General features: G+C 35.8%; 1 protein-coding gene across 1 annotated transcript in view; it reads right to left on the bottom strand.

Annotated features, from left to right (window-relative positions):
* LOC112050503 (extracellular serine/threonine protein CG31145) overlaps nt 1-18357 on the bottom strand; it is a 134833-nt gene that overhangs the window by 27159 nt on the left and 89317 nt on the right. The window contains exons 4-6 of the mRNA XM_024088779.2: nt 17237-17479; nt 9812-9936; nt 5715-5793 (exon numbers count right to left, since the gene is read on the bottom strand). Coding sequence (XP_023944547.2) covers nt 5715-5793; nt 9812-9936; nt 17237-17479 — 447 coding nt within the window. The remainder of the gene's footprint in view (nt 1-5714; nt 5794-9811; nt 9937-17236; nt 17480-18357) is intronic.

Genomic DNA, 18357 nt, shown 5'->3' on the forward strand with positions numbered 1-18357 from the left:
TTGAATTATTTTAACGCATATAAGAGTAGATTCGCAGAAACGCAAAAGGAAAGTTTGATGCAAATTATTTTATGCTTTATCATAGATTATCGTGGTTCGATTCTCGCCCGCTGGTCTATTGTCGTATCCACGACTTACACAGTCTTTTGCAACTGACGGTAACGGGAATATTGGTTATATTTACAAAAATATCTATAATATAAAAATGAATCGCTAAATGCGTTGGTAACCGCATAACTCAACTACGCCAGGACCAACTTGGCCAATTATTTTTTTTAAATGATTTTTGAAGTTCTAGGATGGTTTTTCCGGCGAGAAAAAATTAAAAAGAAAAGGTAGGGGTAGGGTAGGGGTAGGTTAGGGGTAGGATAGGGGTAGGTTAGGGTAGGGGTAGGGTAGGGGTAGGGTAGGGTAGGGTAGGGTAGGGGTAGGGTAGGAGTAGGGTAGTTAAGGGTATGGAAGAAGTGCAAAAAAGTCAAAGCGAAGCTTGACCGGGTCCGCTAGTAATAATATAAAAATATTATTTATATATGTGGCAAATATTAAAAAAACAGAACGTTTTGTGATCTGAAAAAATAAATGGACGGAGTTGCGGGTATTCGTTTCGCTGTGTAAAATACGTCAAAAATATTTGATGAACAATGGACATAACAACTCGTAGGTATATAACGAATAAGGAAAATAGCTTTACAAGTAGGTATGTATTTAAATTAGTCAATTGAAATTTACATAATTATTATAGTCTGTTTTAAGATTCTATTTTATTTATACTTAACTACCTACTTAGTATAGTATGGTCACAGTAAATAAATACATTGTTTTTACTGTGGTATGGTGAATCATCAAATTAACTAGCAAATCAACGTACCATAGTTATTCTATTCATTTTGGCCTTGTTACTTGTGTGATAAGAACAACTTTTATCTATAATAGAATCTATATATCTCGGGAAAGGATAAGGAAAATTAGGATCAAAATAATGTAGTATTTTGACTAGGTTTTGATTTTTAAAATCCATTTCTTATGTGTTTCTTTCCTTACAAAAACACAACATATTATCTATACTAACATATAAAGCTGAAGAGTTTGTTTGTTTGATTGAACGCGCTAATCTCGGGAACTAATGGTCTGATTTTTAAAATTCTTTCAGTGTTAGATAGCCCATTTATCGAGGAAGGCTATGAGCTATATATTATTATATATTCCGTATTCCCACGGGAACAAGAACCACGCGGATAAAACCGCGCGGCGTCAGCTAGTAGTAGTATATCTATTTTTTCTTCAAAAACGTCATTTACTACACCTACGTGGTACTGATACATCTTATGGTTTGTAAGGTATAGAAAAAAAATGGTAAAATAAACACCTTTAAAGAGATTAGCTCGGTTGTCCAGATATTGAATACAAAGTCGCAGACCAAAATAATAATCATTGACACAGGTCAATAGCGTATAAATGGTGCTAACTTTATCAGAACTGGTTTCTTATAAAACGATATAGAATTCCAACGACAATTATACAATCTTGCCTTCAATACATATATATATATTTTCATTTGCATCCATTAATATGACATCTGTAATAAGATATGGTATCTCAATAACTATGAGTAAATATAAAATAAAAATACTATTCAGCAGTAATAACTATAAAGTAATGAGGTTAACCATTTTAAATAGATACATAATTATAATATTTATACAAAATACTTGTTCTTGATATCTTTGTCAATGTTTTTGGATATGTATTTTAATTTCTACCTATTAGAATTACTATCTATACTAATATTATTAAGCTGAAGAGTTTCTTTGTTTGTTTGTTTGATTGAACGCGCTAATTACAGCAACTACTTGTCCGATTTAAAAAAATCTTTCAGTGTTAGATAGCCCATTTATCGAGGAAGCCTTTATATTATCCCCGTATTCCTACGGGAACGGGAACAACGCGGGTGAAACCGCGCGGTGACAGCTAGTACATTAATATTTATCAGGTTAATTTATCTTAAGATCAACCTTGAGCTTAAAGCGAAGTGTATCGAGGAAGCCTATATATTTTTCCGCGTATTCCTACGGGAACAGGAACCACGCAGGTGCAACAGCGCGGCGTCAGCTAGTCATTAATATTTATCAGGTTAATTTATCTTAAGATCAACCTTGAGCTTAAAGCGAAGTGTATGGTTGTAGTATTTCCTGTATCAAGCAATTTGTCGTATTCAAACGACTTTCCCTCAGAAGATTAATTGGAAACGGACCAACAATACAATGGGTTTGAAGAAAGAACCTGCAAGTACAACCCTAGGTAATCACACACACCGATAAACTCTTGACCTATAAACCTATCACAGGAAAGGGTTACTATCGAGTGCAATTTATCGTCCCATAGCGGATAGTGTAGATGTCACCGGGATCACCCTTGTGTATATTATTTTTCTTATAAATCTGCGCACGTAACACTTGGTAGAGATAGGCAAATTGGATGTTTATCTTTGACAAGCCGCGATATTACGAAAACCATAGATATCTCCCGATAATAGATTGAGCCGTGATAGCCCAGTGGATATGACCTCTGTCTCCGATTCCGGAGAGTGTAGGTACGAATCTGATCCGGGCATGCACCTCTAACTTTTCAGTTATGTGCATTTTAAGAAATTAAATATCATGTGTCTCAAACGGTAAAGGAAAAACATTGTAAGGAAACCGGCATACCTAAGACCGACCGAACCGATTTAAAAAAATCTTTGACCTATAGAAAGCTACATAATCAGAGATTAGAATGAGCTATATTTTATTTTCGTTATATTACGGGAATAGGAACTACACTAATGAAACCGCGATATTCTTGCTAGTCGTTTATAAAAATATGTTTTAAGAATTCATTTTAAACTAATTTGATGGCCTCCGCGGCGCAGTGGTGCGCGCAGTTAAATAGATGGAGGTCCTGGGTTCGATTCCTGGCTGTGCCGATTGGGGTTTTCTTAATTGGTCCAGGTTTGGCTAGTGAGATGCTTCGGCCGTGGCTACTTACCACTGTACCAGCAAAGACGTACCGCCAAGCGATAGAGATAGAGTTAGTCCGCCATCTTAAATTGCATCATCACTTACCATCAGGTGAGATTGTAGTCAAGGGCTAACACAAAAAGAATAAAAAAAAAATTAAAATTATTCAACTGTATTAATAAGCGTCGAAAGAAGATCTTGCCATCTGATACTAATCATTTGCAAAGGTCATAACAGTATTCTTCGGGGAATTCTTTAATATCGTTGTTTCTATCAACATTAAACCGAAAATTAAAAGCGAAAATTCACAACAGAAGATCTTTCTTGTTATTTTATAAGTCTTTACATAATTTCACCTGTCAGTTAAGTAATGAAGGCTTTTGGGGCGATTCTATTGTTATTAATAACATTATCTTCAAAATGTATCTCTAAAGACATAATAATTTGTTACATCGATTTTGGTGTAATTTATGTTCAATTCTAGACTTTTGATTGATGAGTAGATTTTCTGCAAATATATGGATCTTTTTTAATTTAAATAACAAAGCAAGGAAGTTTCAACATATTGTGTTTAATTATTATGAATGCTTTGTTAAAATCATAGATAGATAAGTTTTAACTTATATATATTCAGGAAGCGTAAAATAATCAATATTTCTAGAGAGGTAGTAAGTAAGGATTTAATCAAAACTATCGTACTTAATTACTGATTCGGGACAATCAAATTGTGATGAATGCCTATTAAGATCCTCCATCTTTAACTATCATTAAGGTATTAACGAAGATATCGAGATCTACCTCATCTAATTTATGTCATTAAAATATAATTGTTATTTTAATTGCATTAAGAGTCAATTAAAATCTCAGAATATACAGGTTTTACGGTCAATTAAACAAGCAAGGTAGTATGAAAGACTCATCAAGCGACTTTTGCAGCAATTGGCTAGTTGACACTTTTATTATTTAAATGGTCTTCAATTGCTCATTATCATTCTACTATATTATTTAATATTTCATATTTTTTTGAGACGTAATTACATGAAACTTTTTATTTTTAAATATGTTTTAGACAGTATGAGCCAAAACGCCTGTCGGCCATGACAGTATATATTTCAACTGTTTCATGACGTCATTATATTAAATCCCTTACAAACGGAGCGTTTGATAAATATATTAGTTAACAATCAGATTGACGTTTAGTACGTCAAGTGTGATGACACAAAATGGATGACAGCGTTTTTGATGTTTGGAAAATTAAAAAAAAATACGTGATATTTAGATTAAGTTTTTTTAAAAGCCTTTAACTTTTATTAATTAATATCGATATATTTCGGACCCCTTTTCCATGTACATGTACATGTTTAAATCAAAATCATTTAATTTAAGTAGGCTCAGTTTACAAGCACTTTTGACACGTCAGTAGACTATTTGTATAGATTCTACCACCGGTTCTGAAGGCAGGTTCTGCTGAGAAGATACCGGCAAGAATATGAGTCAACTACCCTATTCCTGAAGTTATTTACAGTAACAAAGAGTACATTCATTTTATTCTCATTATTATGAGTTTTTTCAATGTGAACGTGATTAATATTTCTCTAAGAAATACCGAAGAAACTTCACACTTGTTCCTCTATACACTCAAACAATATTACGACAACAATGCTTCAGTGAAAAACTTTGAAAAACCTCCGCACACTTACTTCAATAACTCTCGAAGTTCAGTGCAGAGTGGCGAGCCTCTAAGTCTAAGCCGATCATGTGAAAGAACCTTCTCGAACTCCACTGAATGGAACAAACGCATACTCTGAACAAGGTGACAGAAGTTGTACAAGTCTTTCAGAAACAAGCTCTCGGAACTTACGTACTTGTATCTAACTTTAACACAATATGCTTGGACATACATACAACGTATATATGTACACTATATTATATTAAAAATCATTACACTCATCACAGAGCCGTGACAGCCCAGTGGATATGACCTCTTCCTCCGATTCCGGAGGGGTGTGTTCGAATCCGGTCCAGGGCATGCACCTCTAACTTTACAGTTGTGTGCATTTTAAGAAATTAAATATCACGTGTCTCATACGGTCAAGGAAAAATGTCGTAAGGAAACCTGCATACCTGAGAATTTTCTTAATTGCGTGTGTGAACTCTGCCAATCCGCATTGGGCCAGCGTGGTGGACTGTAGGCCTAACCCCTCACATTCTGAGAGGAGACTCGAGCTCAACAGTGAGCCAAATATGGGTTGATAATGATGAAAAATCATTGATTATACAATTAAAACACAATATAAAGCTAAAGGATGCCGGCGAATTCGTCCGCATAAAATTTAATCTTTTACAAATCTCGCGGATATATGAATAGATACAATGTGTCAACATAGTAGATCGATGGGTACAATGGATTTTTCAGGGATAAGTAGCCTATGTAGATTAACTTAACCCAATTTAACCCCACCCTAGTAGGGGTAGGGGAGGGGAAGCGTAGGGTTAGGGTAAAGGTAGAGTTTGGGTAGGCTAGGGGTATAGTAGGGGTAGGGTAAGGTTAGGGGTAGCCTACCCTAGTAAATAAATAATTATTAGCGGAACTACCGCTAACCTACCCCTACCTTACCTCAGAATAAGGTAGGGGTAGGTTAGAGGGTAGTTGTAGGGGTAGGATTTCAAGCGGACGTGTGCTAGTAATTATTTCTTTATTATCTTAATTTCACTTACCTCATTGGTTTAAACAATGCTTGAACTCCGTTCGGATAGTCGATAATGAGCTTCAACTGAGTGCCTCCTTCTTTTTGCTCTGTTAAAAAAAAACAATAAATATTATAATAGCTCTTTTATTTGTCACAATCTGTGGTGGTTCTCTTTAGATAGAGTTGTTTTTATCATTAACAATTTTTAAATTGAATACATGTAACCTAGTTCTTTTGTCGCAGTTCTGACTAATCAATTTTATTTATTACTGATTTTCAATGTACTTTACAATGTTAAAGGCTGTACATTTAATTTAGATATCATTTCTATTGATAATACCTACAGAACCTTGAAATTGAAATAATTAAAAAAATGGGAGAGCTTTCATTCATTCATAGATTTTGTTGACCATAATTATTACAACAAATTAAAAGAAAAAATCTGAATTAAATAATAGTCAAAAATTCTAAAATTAAATATCCAAATTGTTTGTCTTAACTGCATTTACGTTTTAGGCGCACAAAGTTGATCCCAATCTATACTTTATCTATACTTTATCTATACTAATCTATACTAATATTATAAAGCAGAAGAGTTTGTTTGATTGAACGCGCTAATCTCAGGAACTACTGGTCCGATTTGAAAAATTCTTTCAGTGTTAGATAGCCCATTTATCGAGGAAGGCTATATATTATGCCCGTATTCCTACGGGAACAGGAACCACGCGGGTGACAAGTTTTCATGTAATCTCTGTCAGTTCCGTGAGTTGAGCGTATGACAGTTCTATGACGTATACAATCTATGTCGTTGCCTTAAAGCCATTAAATCAGTAAATAGCAATTAATTATAATTATAATAGAACGACCTTCACAACAAATGAATTTACAAATAAGGCTATACTAGAAAGTTGTCCAAGAAAACTCAATAGGCCTAGTTTATTAAAGAATAATTATCCGTCCGACCAGCTGAGGTTCACTATGATAGAGGTTTTAACAATGAAATCCATTTAAGTGGTTTAAATATTAAATTCCAATTGAAAGTAAAGGGCGAGATTGGTGTGCCACTATTGTCCCGGCCAACCCTACTGATTGCAGACCCCACTTCATTTAATATACATTCGCTGGTTGCTTGAGCTTTTGTATACACGCAGGTGGACTGAGCTTGATGAAATTTGAAATGTGCCTTTTGTAAAAGAAAATTAAGTACGTGCATGATCATGTTTCATAGGTGTTAAAAAAATTATGAAGGAATGCAAAAAACGCAATGATTTTATTATAATTGCAGCGGCGCAGCGAACAGGTACCCTGATTTCTGCATGGCGTGGGTTCGATTTCCACAACTAGACAAAAATTGAGTGTTATGCTATTTTCCAGTTTCTGAATGCGTTATAAATTATTAGCCGACGCCCCGCGTGGTTTCCGTTCCCGTGAGAAATCGGGGATAAAATATAGCCTATGACACTTACAAATAACGTGGCTTTCTAATGGTAAAAGAATTTTAAAAATCGGTTCAGTAGATCCACAAACTTTAGGTACTTCTAATATTTGTGTAAGAACGAGTATATTTCATAGGTATTAAAATTACTCAGATGCACAATTATCCGCCCCCTTTCATATAACGCGAGCATATTAAAGTGGGCGAATAATTTTGTTTCTGAGTATATTTATAGAGATTTACAAATAAACGTAACGATTTCATTAGATATATTTGACAGGTGTGTCACGCAGTGGGCAGTGACCCTGCTTTCTGCTTACCGTGGTTTCTATTCCAACAACTAGAAAAAATTGAGTGACGAGCATGGTATTTCCCAGTGCCTGGATGTGTTTATACCAGTGATAAATTATACTAGAGATGGGGCACCTGCGCATCAAAACTGATGTGGAAAATTGACTTAATTTCATTTAGTCGCTTAACAAATATTATAATATTATCTAAATATCGTCAACAGTGTCGAGGTGAGTGTTCAGGAAGTGTAGAAATTATACATATATAATGCAATTAAAGACAAAACTGTCCATGTGTGCGCTCAGTGGAGTCGCTAAATTCGGATAGCTAACCCCCCCCCCCCCCCCCCATTTCGCCCCCTACCATTTATATTTTCGCATGTTACAGAAAATGATCCACTAACTATTTTACAAAAATATAACTTAAAACATGAACGATTTAAATGCAATAAACTTCAACCCCTTCATGGGTAAAGTGAAGGACTTTCCACACAAACTTTCAACCGCTATTTTACCCTCTTCTGATTTTGTTTTAGCGACAAAAAGTATCTTATAACATTCTTAGTATTATGATCTCAAATCATGCAAAGTTTCATTTTAATTCACTCAGAAGTTTCTTCGTGATGCCCGGTCAACACAAACACGGGCAAGACTGACAGACAAAAAGTATCCTGTAACCTTTTTAGTATTATGATCTCAATTCGGGCCAAGTTTCATTTGAATTCACTCAGTAGTTTCAGCGTGATGCCCGCTCAACACAAACACGGGCAAGACTGACGGACAGACAAAAAAAAAATATATTTTTGGCTTCGATTTTGTATAATGTCCTGCAACTAAAATTTCCTAAATATCTTTATTTTACAAAATTTGACCTGTTACAGTTTTGTTATAATTATAGATAGATATAGACTGAAAGCAAGTGGGTGGAATTTGGTATTCAGATCAACTAAGTTTATAGATTAGTAATAGTGTAATAATTTTAATACAGAGCACGTAACTCGTTTTGCCAGGTGATTGTGTTATGTTTTGCAATTTTGCATAAATGTTTACTAATAGAACAGTACGACAACCTTTATAATTACATCTTTATACGTAAGCAGAAGTAATTGTTCTAGAAAAATAAATTTAGACACTATCAACAAAAATTATTGCTTTTGTCATTGGTTTTTACGTATGCGTCATATAATGATAATTATATAACGAATACCTCGTGAAATGCAAATCTAAAGTTTTTTTTTTTTTTTTTTTTACGTTATATAGGCTAGCGCTTGGCAGCAATCATGCTCGACAGTAAGCGATGATGCAGCCTAAGGTGGAACGCGCTTGCCTAGAAAATGCCTATTCACTCTTAACTTGAATATACCCATGTTGTAGGTGGTAGGGAAAACGGAAGCTGGAAGGGCATTCCATAATTTCGCAGTGCGGATCAGGAACGAAGAACCGAAACGCTTCGTACGAGTCCAGGGGACATCAACTACGTATGGATGCAGACCTCTGCGATGCCTGGCAGTTCAAGTTCAGTGGCAGTGGCAGTAAACCATATACATCCTCTGGTGACTTTAAACATTTTAGTCATCGTGTTAAAAACGAATAATATCAATACTAGAATATATCAGATATCTGTTGTATATTTTATATTTTAGTAGTAGAATAGTCGTGATAGCTCAGTTGATATGAACTCTGCCTTGGATTCGGAGGACTAAATATTATACGGATTAAATATGACGTCATATTTCAAGCGATGAAGGAAAAACATCGTAGAGAAACTTGCATACCTGAGAATTTTCTTAATTGGGTCAACTAGTGGACTATTAGCCTAACCATTCTGAGAGGAGACTCGAGCTCAGCAGTGAGCCGTAGTTGATGATGATGATGATGAGTATGGTCTTCTGTAGGCGGGCGACAAAGCGAGTTACGCTTGGAGCTTCTCTGTGTGATCGAATTGGAAATGAATTGATCCGCAAAAGAACCGAAGTCACTGACATAGCTCAGCGAGTCGCGAAGCTGAAGTGATCGAGGACATCAAGCGGTTTGCAGGGCGCCGCTGGATGCTGACGGCTCGAGCTCAAGAGGCCTATGTCCAGCAGTGGATAACCATTGGCTGTTAATGATGATAATGATGATGATGATGATGATGATGATGATGATGATGATGATGATGACGATGATGGTTTTTTGTGACAATGTCTGATGTCGCCAAAAGCCGTCACGGGGTTTTGATCTAAATGTTGTGATCTATGATTGCTGATGACTTATTAATTGATTGTACTTTGGAAGACAACTCATTGGTTATACGCAATAATTCACCAAATAAAGCATAGAATACATTACAGTACTCGAGATCAAGACGATCATTTGTTTGTTCAGTCAAAGGTTAGTATAAAAAGATGTCTTACACACCTACGTGTAATATAGGCGCAGTTGCCATATCTTGAAGTACAGCTCCTATCAAAGGCTCTTCATCTTCATACAGCTCGTGCTGAGCTATTTTCAGCTGGAACTTCTCTAGATTCGATGCATTTACACTGTAACAAAACAAACATAATGGGTAACATGTCAACAGCAATAGACTGTCTTAGATCCGGTGGATATATTGATACCAAACTATGAGTATGAACTGTATTCTTCATCCGGTGATCGCGACAACAATATAGTCTTTATACTACGCTATGTGTATATCCTATTTAAAACGTCATTAACAAATTCCAGGATATTATGATAACGTTAGCCGATACATTGTTCGTAATGAATTAGTTAATAAGTTACTTGGAAAATAAATTAGTTAATATCTTTATTTTCTACAAGTTGCTTCCGGCGTGCATTGTAATGGTAAAACAATGTGTTCTTCGTCTAATATAAAATTAATTGTAATTTTGATTATAATTGTTAGACAGCACCTTATCAAAGCAATGACTTAAACGGGTAAATGGCAACGCATTTAGGAGAAACATACGAAGAAACACTCATATCATTGTAATTATTAGACATATAAATATTATATAACAATCTATTATTATATACATACGAAAAATCACTATGTGTTTATCATGAAGTTCTCATACTATCATCAATATTTGAACCATAAACAAATCAATCAATCAATCAATCAATTTATTTATTTGCAGATACATGCATTATATATACAGGTGGTCGGTAGATGTAGAACGCCCATACAAATCTAACGATCATTATGATCAACGACATCGTTAATTCGTGTATGGGGCCTTTTTCAGGGATCCGTGGCAGTGCGCAAATTTTTTTTATATCCCTGTAGCTCCAAAAGTAATGATCGCAGATATCCTGTTACTTTTACATAATTGCTTTACTATTAGCATACTCCTAATTTAGATAAAGTTTAATAAAACTGCCATCATCCCTTTAACAATTGCAGGCACTGTTTATTCCCATATATTAACTGCAATGTCGTCGTCGTCATCAACATTCGGCTCACTGCTGAGCTCGAGTCTCCTCTCAGAATGAGAGGAGTAAGGCCAATAGTCCACCACGCTGGCCCAATGCGGATTGACAGACTTCACACACGCAGAGAATTAAGATAATTCTCTGGTATTCCTCAGGTAAGATTCCTCACGATGTTTTCCTTCACCGATTGAGACACGTGATATTTAATTTCTTAAAATGCACACAACTGAAAAGTTGGAGGTGCATGCCCCGGACCGGATTCGAACCCACACCCTCCGGAATCGGAGACAGAGGTCATATACACTGGGCTATCACGGCTCACTGCAATGTAACAACTTGTAAATAAAGAATTAATTAAATGAATAGAGACGAAAGAAACTTAAATAAGTTTTAAGTTTAACCAAACCAAGCAGCGACAAAATGGAAGTAACAATCTCAACAGGGACAGCGGAATCTATAAGCTGCTTTAAATTTTCCGCACACACTCTTAAACCTGATCGTTAATGTCGAGATTTACATGGAAGATTTTCCGGAGGCATGTTGGTTTTGGCTGCGTGGAACACATAAGTGGACGTGATTTGGTTGCCAGAGCCTGGAGAGACTCGGCAACGCGTCGCAGGACAGAACTGAATACTAAGGAGTCTACGTGTGGCGTTCTCGATTTGTGGCATGCTCCGATAACCTGCATTTAGAAATCAAGCCGTCTACTATAAAATTTATTGACTCTCTTTCGGTGTGAATTGTGTTCGTGTCGAATGGGAGTTCAAAACGTTCGACTCGATTTAGGACAAAATGAACGTTTAGAATACTGAATGGCTAACTTGATAGATTGTGTACGGCGACTTTTACTCGATCCGGGTAATAGTTTACATTTTTTGGGCACGATTTAGTGCTTGTACTGCGATGGAGGATTATATCGAGGCGCACAAATTGTTCTCTGAATGTGGATGCACGGGAATTTGTTGTGTTTTCGATTTTCCGAACTATAGAGTAGAGCGCTATGAAATTAAAAACTGTTATTTATAGCATAAATATTCGTCGTCATCAACCCATATTCGGCTCACTGCTGAGCTCGAGTCTCCTCTCAGAATGAGAGGGGTAAGGCCAATAGTCCACCACGCTGGCCCAATGCGGATTGGCAGACTTCACACACGCAGATAATTAAGATAATTCTCTGGTATGCAGGTTTCCTCACGATGTTTTCCTTCACCGATTGAGACCCGTTATATTTAATTTCTTAAAATGCACACAATTGTAAAGTTGGAGGTGCATGCCCCGGACCGGATCGAACCCACACCCTCCGGAATCGGAGGCAGAGGTCATATCCACTGGGCTATCACGGCTCTTAAAATATTCAAATAAATAATATTGCAAATCATGCTGTATATATTAGAATAAAATATAAAAAGTATATAAATATTTCTTAATTATTATAAGTAGAAACATGTATTAGTTTTCTTAGATCCTCATATTACCGATTGCCATAGGCATTAGGCCTACCATATTGGTAAATGTTACCTGCTATTAAATTAGAAATAAGAGTAAACAAATATTTATAGAAAATGACGCTATAGGTAATATCATCATCATTATCAGCCGATGCACGTCCACTGCTGGACATAAGACTCTTGTATAGACTTCCAAACATCAAGGTCTCGGGCCGCCAGCAACCAGCGGCTCCCTGCAACCCGCTTGATGTCCTCGGTCCATCCAGTGGAGGTGGCGCCATTCCAGCACCTTGGGACACCAACGTCCATCGACATAGTATAACGTGTTAAAAATGCAGATACAAACAGGCAAATTTTGCCTAAAACCCTGCTTAATTTAAAACTCCATTTCCCATCTCAATAGACAAGCTAAGAGTACGGCTAAAATTTATTCATATACGAAAAGTGACCCTTTTTTGTGTGATACATGAATTTGGCTATAACATCCCGTCATATCTTGAGCATATCCTCTGAAGATGGCTTCATGCATTCATTCCATTTAGTTTTTATTGTCAAAGGGCCGCCTATCTCGACACGACCCCGTAACTGGATTTTAAATAAGATTCCTAGCAAAGCTGGTGAAATTCGCTCTGCAAGATAAAAAAGGTCGCCGTGTCTGATACATTATAGAATCGGTCCATCGTATGAGATATTATGATCCTTTTTATAGTAATATCAAAAAGTTATCCCTGTTCTTCGACCGGTCGGCACGCAGTGTAGATTTTAATAAGCGTTGGCAAAACCCAGAGCAAAGGTGATTTGGAATATCCCATATAATTATCAGTACCTACCACACCTATATTTAATCATTGGATTTCTTTATAAATGAACTATATTACAATGTCATTTGAGACGGGAAATTTCGTAAATCGTTTTTGATTGAGGATAAATTAATTTAGAGATTTTAGCTTTTAATTCAAAAGCTCCAGCTATTAGTTAATAAAACATAGCTTTTGACTATTCTACAGATAAACGAAAACGACAACATAGGTAATAAATATCATGATTTTATTGAGGAAAAAATTCGGAGTAATTTGGAATTTAATTGAGTCAGTTAATACGTTGAAAAATTATTGCTCTTGAGTTCTTGATAAGTCAAGATTAAACAATAGGTACCTATCTGTTTTATTTAATCGACCAATACTTGTTTTTGATTCTTTCCTTATAAATCGCGACTTAATATAAATAAGAAGAAAAAAACATTTAAATAAATCTGACACCTTTTCCATTTAAAAATATTACTACCATATAATACGGTTTTTAAATTACCCTACTATATACAGTCTTAATGTACCTATGTATTTAGTACTACTATACTGATACCTAAAAAAAGTTCTACATTTTTTTTATTCTTTACTAGAAGCAATACAATCTCACCTGATTAAAAGTGATGATGCAATCCAAGATGTACGAGTAAGCGAGCTAACTTGTGGAGGATGAAAATTCACACCCCTTTCGATTTTTACACGACATCGTAGGGTAGTAATTAGCCACGGCCAAAGCATCCCACCAGCTAGACCTGGACCATTTAAGAAAACCTCAATCGGACCAGCTGGGGATCGAACCCAGGACCTCCGTCTTGTATCCACCGCTCATACCACTACGCCACAGAGGTCGTTTAAAATTTAAAACAAAATCAATAAGCCCAATTCAAGTGCCCAGATATTATAAGATACAAAATGTAAATCTAAATCAATAGTTTGTTTTAATTGTAGGAACCAATATATTATCTAAGTAAATTTATTCGAGACTAAGTAAATTTATTCGAGACTAGCAATTTTATTCGAGACGTGCGGAGCGCGTCTGCCAAATTTCAGAGAACTGACAACAAAGCGACAATCTTTACACGAACCGTTTGAGGTCACTTTTGTCTCCATATAATATACCTAAGAACTCTAAAGAAAAGAATAATAGCGAGCAAGCATGTGATATTTTTTCATTCCATTCTCCGTGGTCCTATGAGATTTGGTCTAATATTTACTTTGGTGAAATTACGTCAACCACTGAGCGACCAACCTGTTTAGTTTTGATGCATACTTCAGGCGCTGGGAGACGGTTATTCGTGGATGAAAAGCTGCAGCTTTTAGGAAGGACGAACATAATCTCATATTCTTGCAATAACGAACGCGGTAGGATATTCCATTTTTTAGTTTCGCATTATAACAGAATATAAAGAGTTGAGTTATATTTGCATTTAACTCTAGATATACTGATATTATAAAGCGGAAATAAATGTTTTGTATGTTTTTTTAAACGCGCTAATTCAAGGAAATACCAGATTAAAATAAATTAACAAAAAAATTTAACCGACTTCAAAATCACAAAAATAAACTAAAAAGCTAAAAATAACATCGTATGTTATTTTTAGCTTTTTAGTTACCTACCTTCTGATCACTTTGAAGGCGGTGCAAAGCCAGTGACGTATTAATCAAAGCCGTTTCTGAAAGAACCACGGGATAGAACTGTCTTTAAATCTTAAAGTTAATGGTTTCCCATCCCGACAGTACGGGCCATTTTGTTATTCTCATTTCAAAACAAAATTACTGAACCGATTTTCATGAAAATTAAATGAGACCAATTTGGAAGTATACTCTTTCAAACAAAAAAAGATTTTTTTAAATTGGTTAAGAAATGACGAAGTTATGCAAATTATTACAAACATAAAAAAACCACACGTCTAATTGAAGTCCTACTCCTTTTTTTGAAGTCAATTTCTCATAGGCTTAAATTGTGACTAGCAGTCACCACGCAGTTCCCGTTCCCGTGGAAATGCGGGGATAAATAGTTCATGACACTTCCAAATAACGTGGCTATATATTGGTGAAAGAAGTTTCAAAATAGGTTCACTAAATCAAGAGGTTACCTACCCCCTAAAACCTCGTAAAATTTGCGTCTTCACGATATTAGTATAGATAAAGCAGACAAAATTGTATGCTAAATCTCAGGAGTAACTTATATGTAGGATTTAAAGGATCATTTTAATATCTTGACGTTTAACTTAATTTATTGATAATTTATGTACGTATACATCTAAAATAAGAATAGGAATTTTTTTATATAAATGTATTGTTTTGTAGTTATATATCTTTAGCTAAATATAAAATTAACACCTCTTTAATTTAAAATCATAAGATACAATTTAAAGTTTTATCAGCAACACTAACTGCAATAACTATTCGTTCTATCAAGTTAAATTGCAGCAATAACGAAGTAACTAACAATTAAATTCTGCGACTTGCCGCGCCATAAATTGTACTCGTGGATGTCAGCTGTCGACAACTTTCCGAAATTTTCCTTGTAATGTCCTTTTGGAGTCGTTTTTCGCGGAACAATTTTAATTAATATTTCTTAACGGTCCTAATGTCGGCTTTTCTGTATATTTTGGAATATTCCACTCAATGGCCTATCTTTATGGAAACTCGATGGCAAAAGTTTATTAAATATAAAACAGAAATCGCTTAAATTTTTACCCGACTGCGTCAGAAGGACGGTAATGTTTTTCGAGCGTTTTTATGTGTGTATGTCTATTACTTTAGCACGCCCAGCCCATCGGCTGGACGGATTTTGACACATGAGATGTCATTGAGTTCATCAAAATTGTAGTGACAGGCTATATAAATTTTCAAAATGGCGCCCGTAAATGATAAAAGGTGGGGGTCGGGTTTGTCTTTTTTTCTTATCATAACAATATGGATATCAAATGAAAGGTCGTAAAAAGACAATTACAAAAATATATAGGTATATATTACTGTTCTTACACAAATTTTCAACGTACCAATTATATTGGGACCATCGATGTATAGTCATTATTAATGTTATGATATATTGATATGCATGATTATGTATTATATTTTGTGATACTGCAAGCGGCGATAAACAATACTTTCTTACCTACGGGCAAAGAATGATCTGTACCTACATAGATATAGTGATATTTGTTTTTTTCTCTTTCAGTTCATTACGCTTAAGCAGTCGGGTTTTTGTTTTTAAAGTACATAATATTTTTTTCACTTTGGCTTATAGAAAAATTTAGGAAACCTTTTTTTTGCTTCCTCCTTTTTACATGTGTTAAATTTAACGAGGTATCAATTGATATACTCGTAAATGTCAGAATGTTATTTTATTTCCTGAAAAAAATAATTTCATTTCTCCACCCAGGCGGTTACTCCTACACAAATTGTGTGCAAACTGTGCTAATAAGTAAACAATGAACAAACGAGGAATTCCTTAGCAGGTAATTTATAAACAAGGAGTATCTCTTCAGATTGTTGAAAATACTTCAGGAGGTTTAAGCCAATTAGTTCACCGAAAAATCCCTTTCAAATAATCGCCTTTAAGCCTTTTTACGTCAATATTATTTTGTTCAAGTATTCAGTATTGCTATTGTAAACGGTGCTATTTTATACGTCAGTGAAACAACAACTTTTCAATACATATACAGGGTGCTCGGGAGTATGTCTCATAACTTCAAGGTGTTGACAAGACCACTTATAGGAGCCGAACTACCAATTTTTTTTTATTGACTAAAAAATAATTTTAATGTTTTCAGATAATTCCGAATGTCCATGTAACATGCGTATTTATCTATCCTTGCATTTTAAAATACGTAATTGTAGTGGTAAGATTCGTATTTCACTAGTAAGCTACTAGATGATATTTATGAATGAATAAGTTTGGCTAGGTCATTATATTAGGACGCGATATAATGGACACAATTTACGATTTATTTACAACACAAATATTGTTTACTCCGAAAATATTCATTTTATGATACATGTTCCTTAGATATTTTTAATTAATTTTCTTAAAGAGTTATGGGAAATACTCCCGAGGACCCTGTATAGACCAGACGCTGTAAGGTATTGAGCGTGCACAATTCGAGGCATAAAAAAATCTTTAAAAAAAAATATATGATTACCTAGGTTCCAAGTCTTCCATTTCCCCGATTGTGGGGTTTTCAGGTCGCAAGACATTCAAGTCTCTATGCGGCGGTACTACGACGAGGCTGTCGTCAGCCTTGCCCTGCAGCTGCAGCACCAGTATCCTCTGTAAGTCCTCGAAGCGGTCGGTGGGGGTCGCGGGGGTCTTGGGCTCCGCATCCCCCCCACTGGTCTCGCTCGGCGCTGATTGCTCGTACTCCTTCGAGCTATTGCTGGCGTTGCTGTAAAGGAAATCCTCTTTTACTCTTTATTTAAGTATTTTATTTATACTTTAACGATTATTTATAAACTAGCTGGCGCCGCACGGTTTCACCCGCGTGGTTCCTGTTCCCGTAGGAATACGGTAATAAAATATAGCCTATAGCCTTCCTCGATAAATGGGCTATCTAACACTGAAATAATTTTTCAAATCCAGGACCAGAAATGCCTGAGATTAGCGCGTTCAATCAAACAGACAAACTCTTCAGCTTTATAATATTAGTATAGATATAGATAACTCTTCACGTAGTCCGGTAAAAATATACAATAATAACACGAAAATATGCAAAGACAGTCTTTTGTTGAAGAAAACATGAACTATTCATCATCATCATATCAGCCGATGGACGTCCACTGTAGGACATAGGACTTATGTACTTGTGTAGATGCTTCCAAACATCACGATCCTAAGCCGCCTGCATCCAGCGAATCCCTGCGACTCGCTTGATGTCGTCAGTCCACCTGGTGGGTGTCAACCAATACTGCGCTTTTAGTGCAGGGTTGTTATTCCAGCACCTTGGGCTTTTCGAAGAATGTGCCCGGCCCATTGCTACTTCAGCTTCGCGACTCGTTGAGCTACGTCGGTGACTTTGGTTCTTCTGCGGATTTCCTCATTTCTGATTCGATCATGCAGAGATACTCCAAGCATAGCTCGTTCCATCGCCCGCTAAGCGACTCTGAGCCTTCTTATGAGGCCCATAGTTAGCGACCAAGACTTAAATAAACTTCTAGAAAAAGGATTTCATATACTAAACAGGTAACTAAAGAGATAGGTCATCATCATCATCATCATCATCATCATCCTATTTTTAATACCCCAATGGAATAAAGTCGGATCAAC

The sequence above is a fragment of the Bicyclus anynana genome, chromosome 11 (assembly GCF_947172395.1).
Source record: "Bicyclus anynana chromosome 11, ilBicAnyn1.1, whole genome shotgun sequence".
In the NCBI taxonomy this organism is placed as follows: Eukaryota; Metazoa; Arthropoda; class Insecta; order Lepidoptera; family Nymphalidae; genus Bicyclus; species Bicyclus anynana.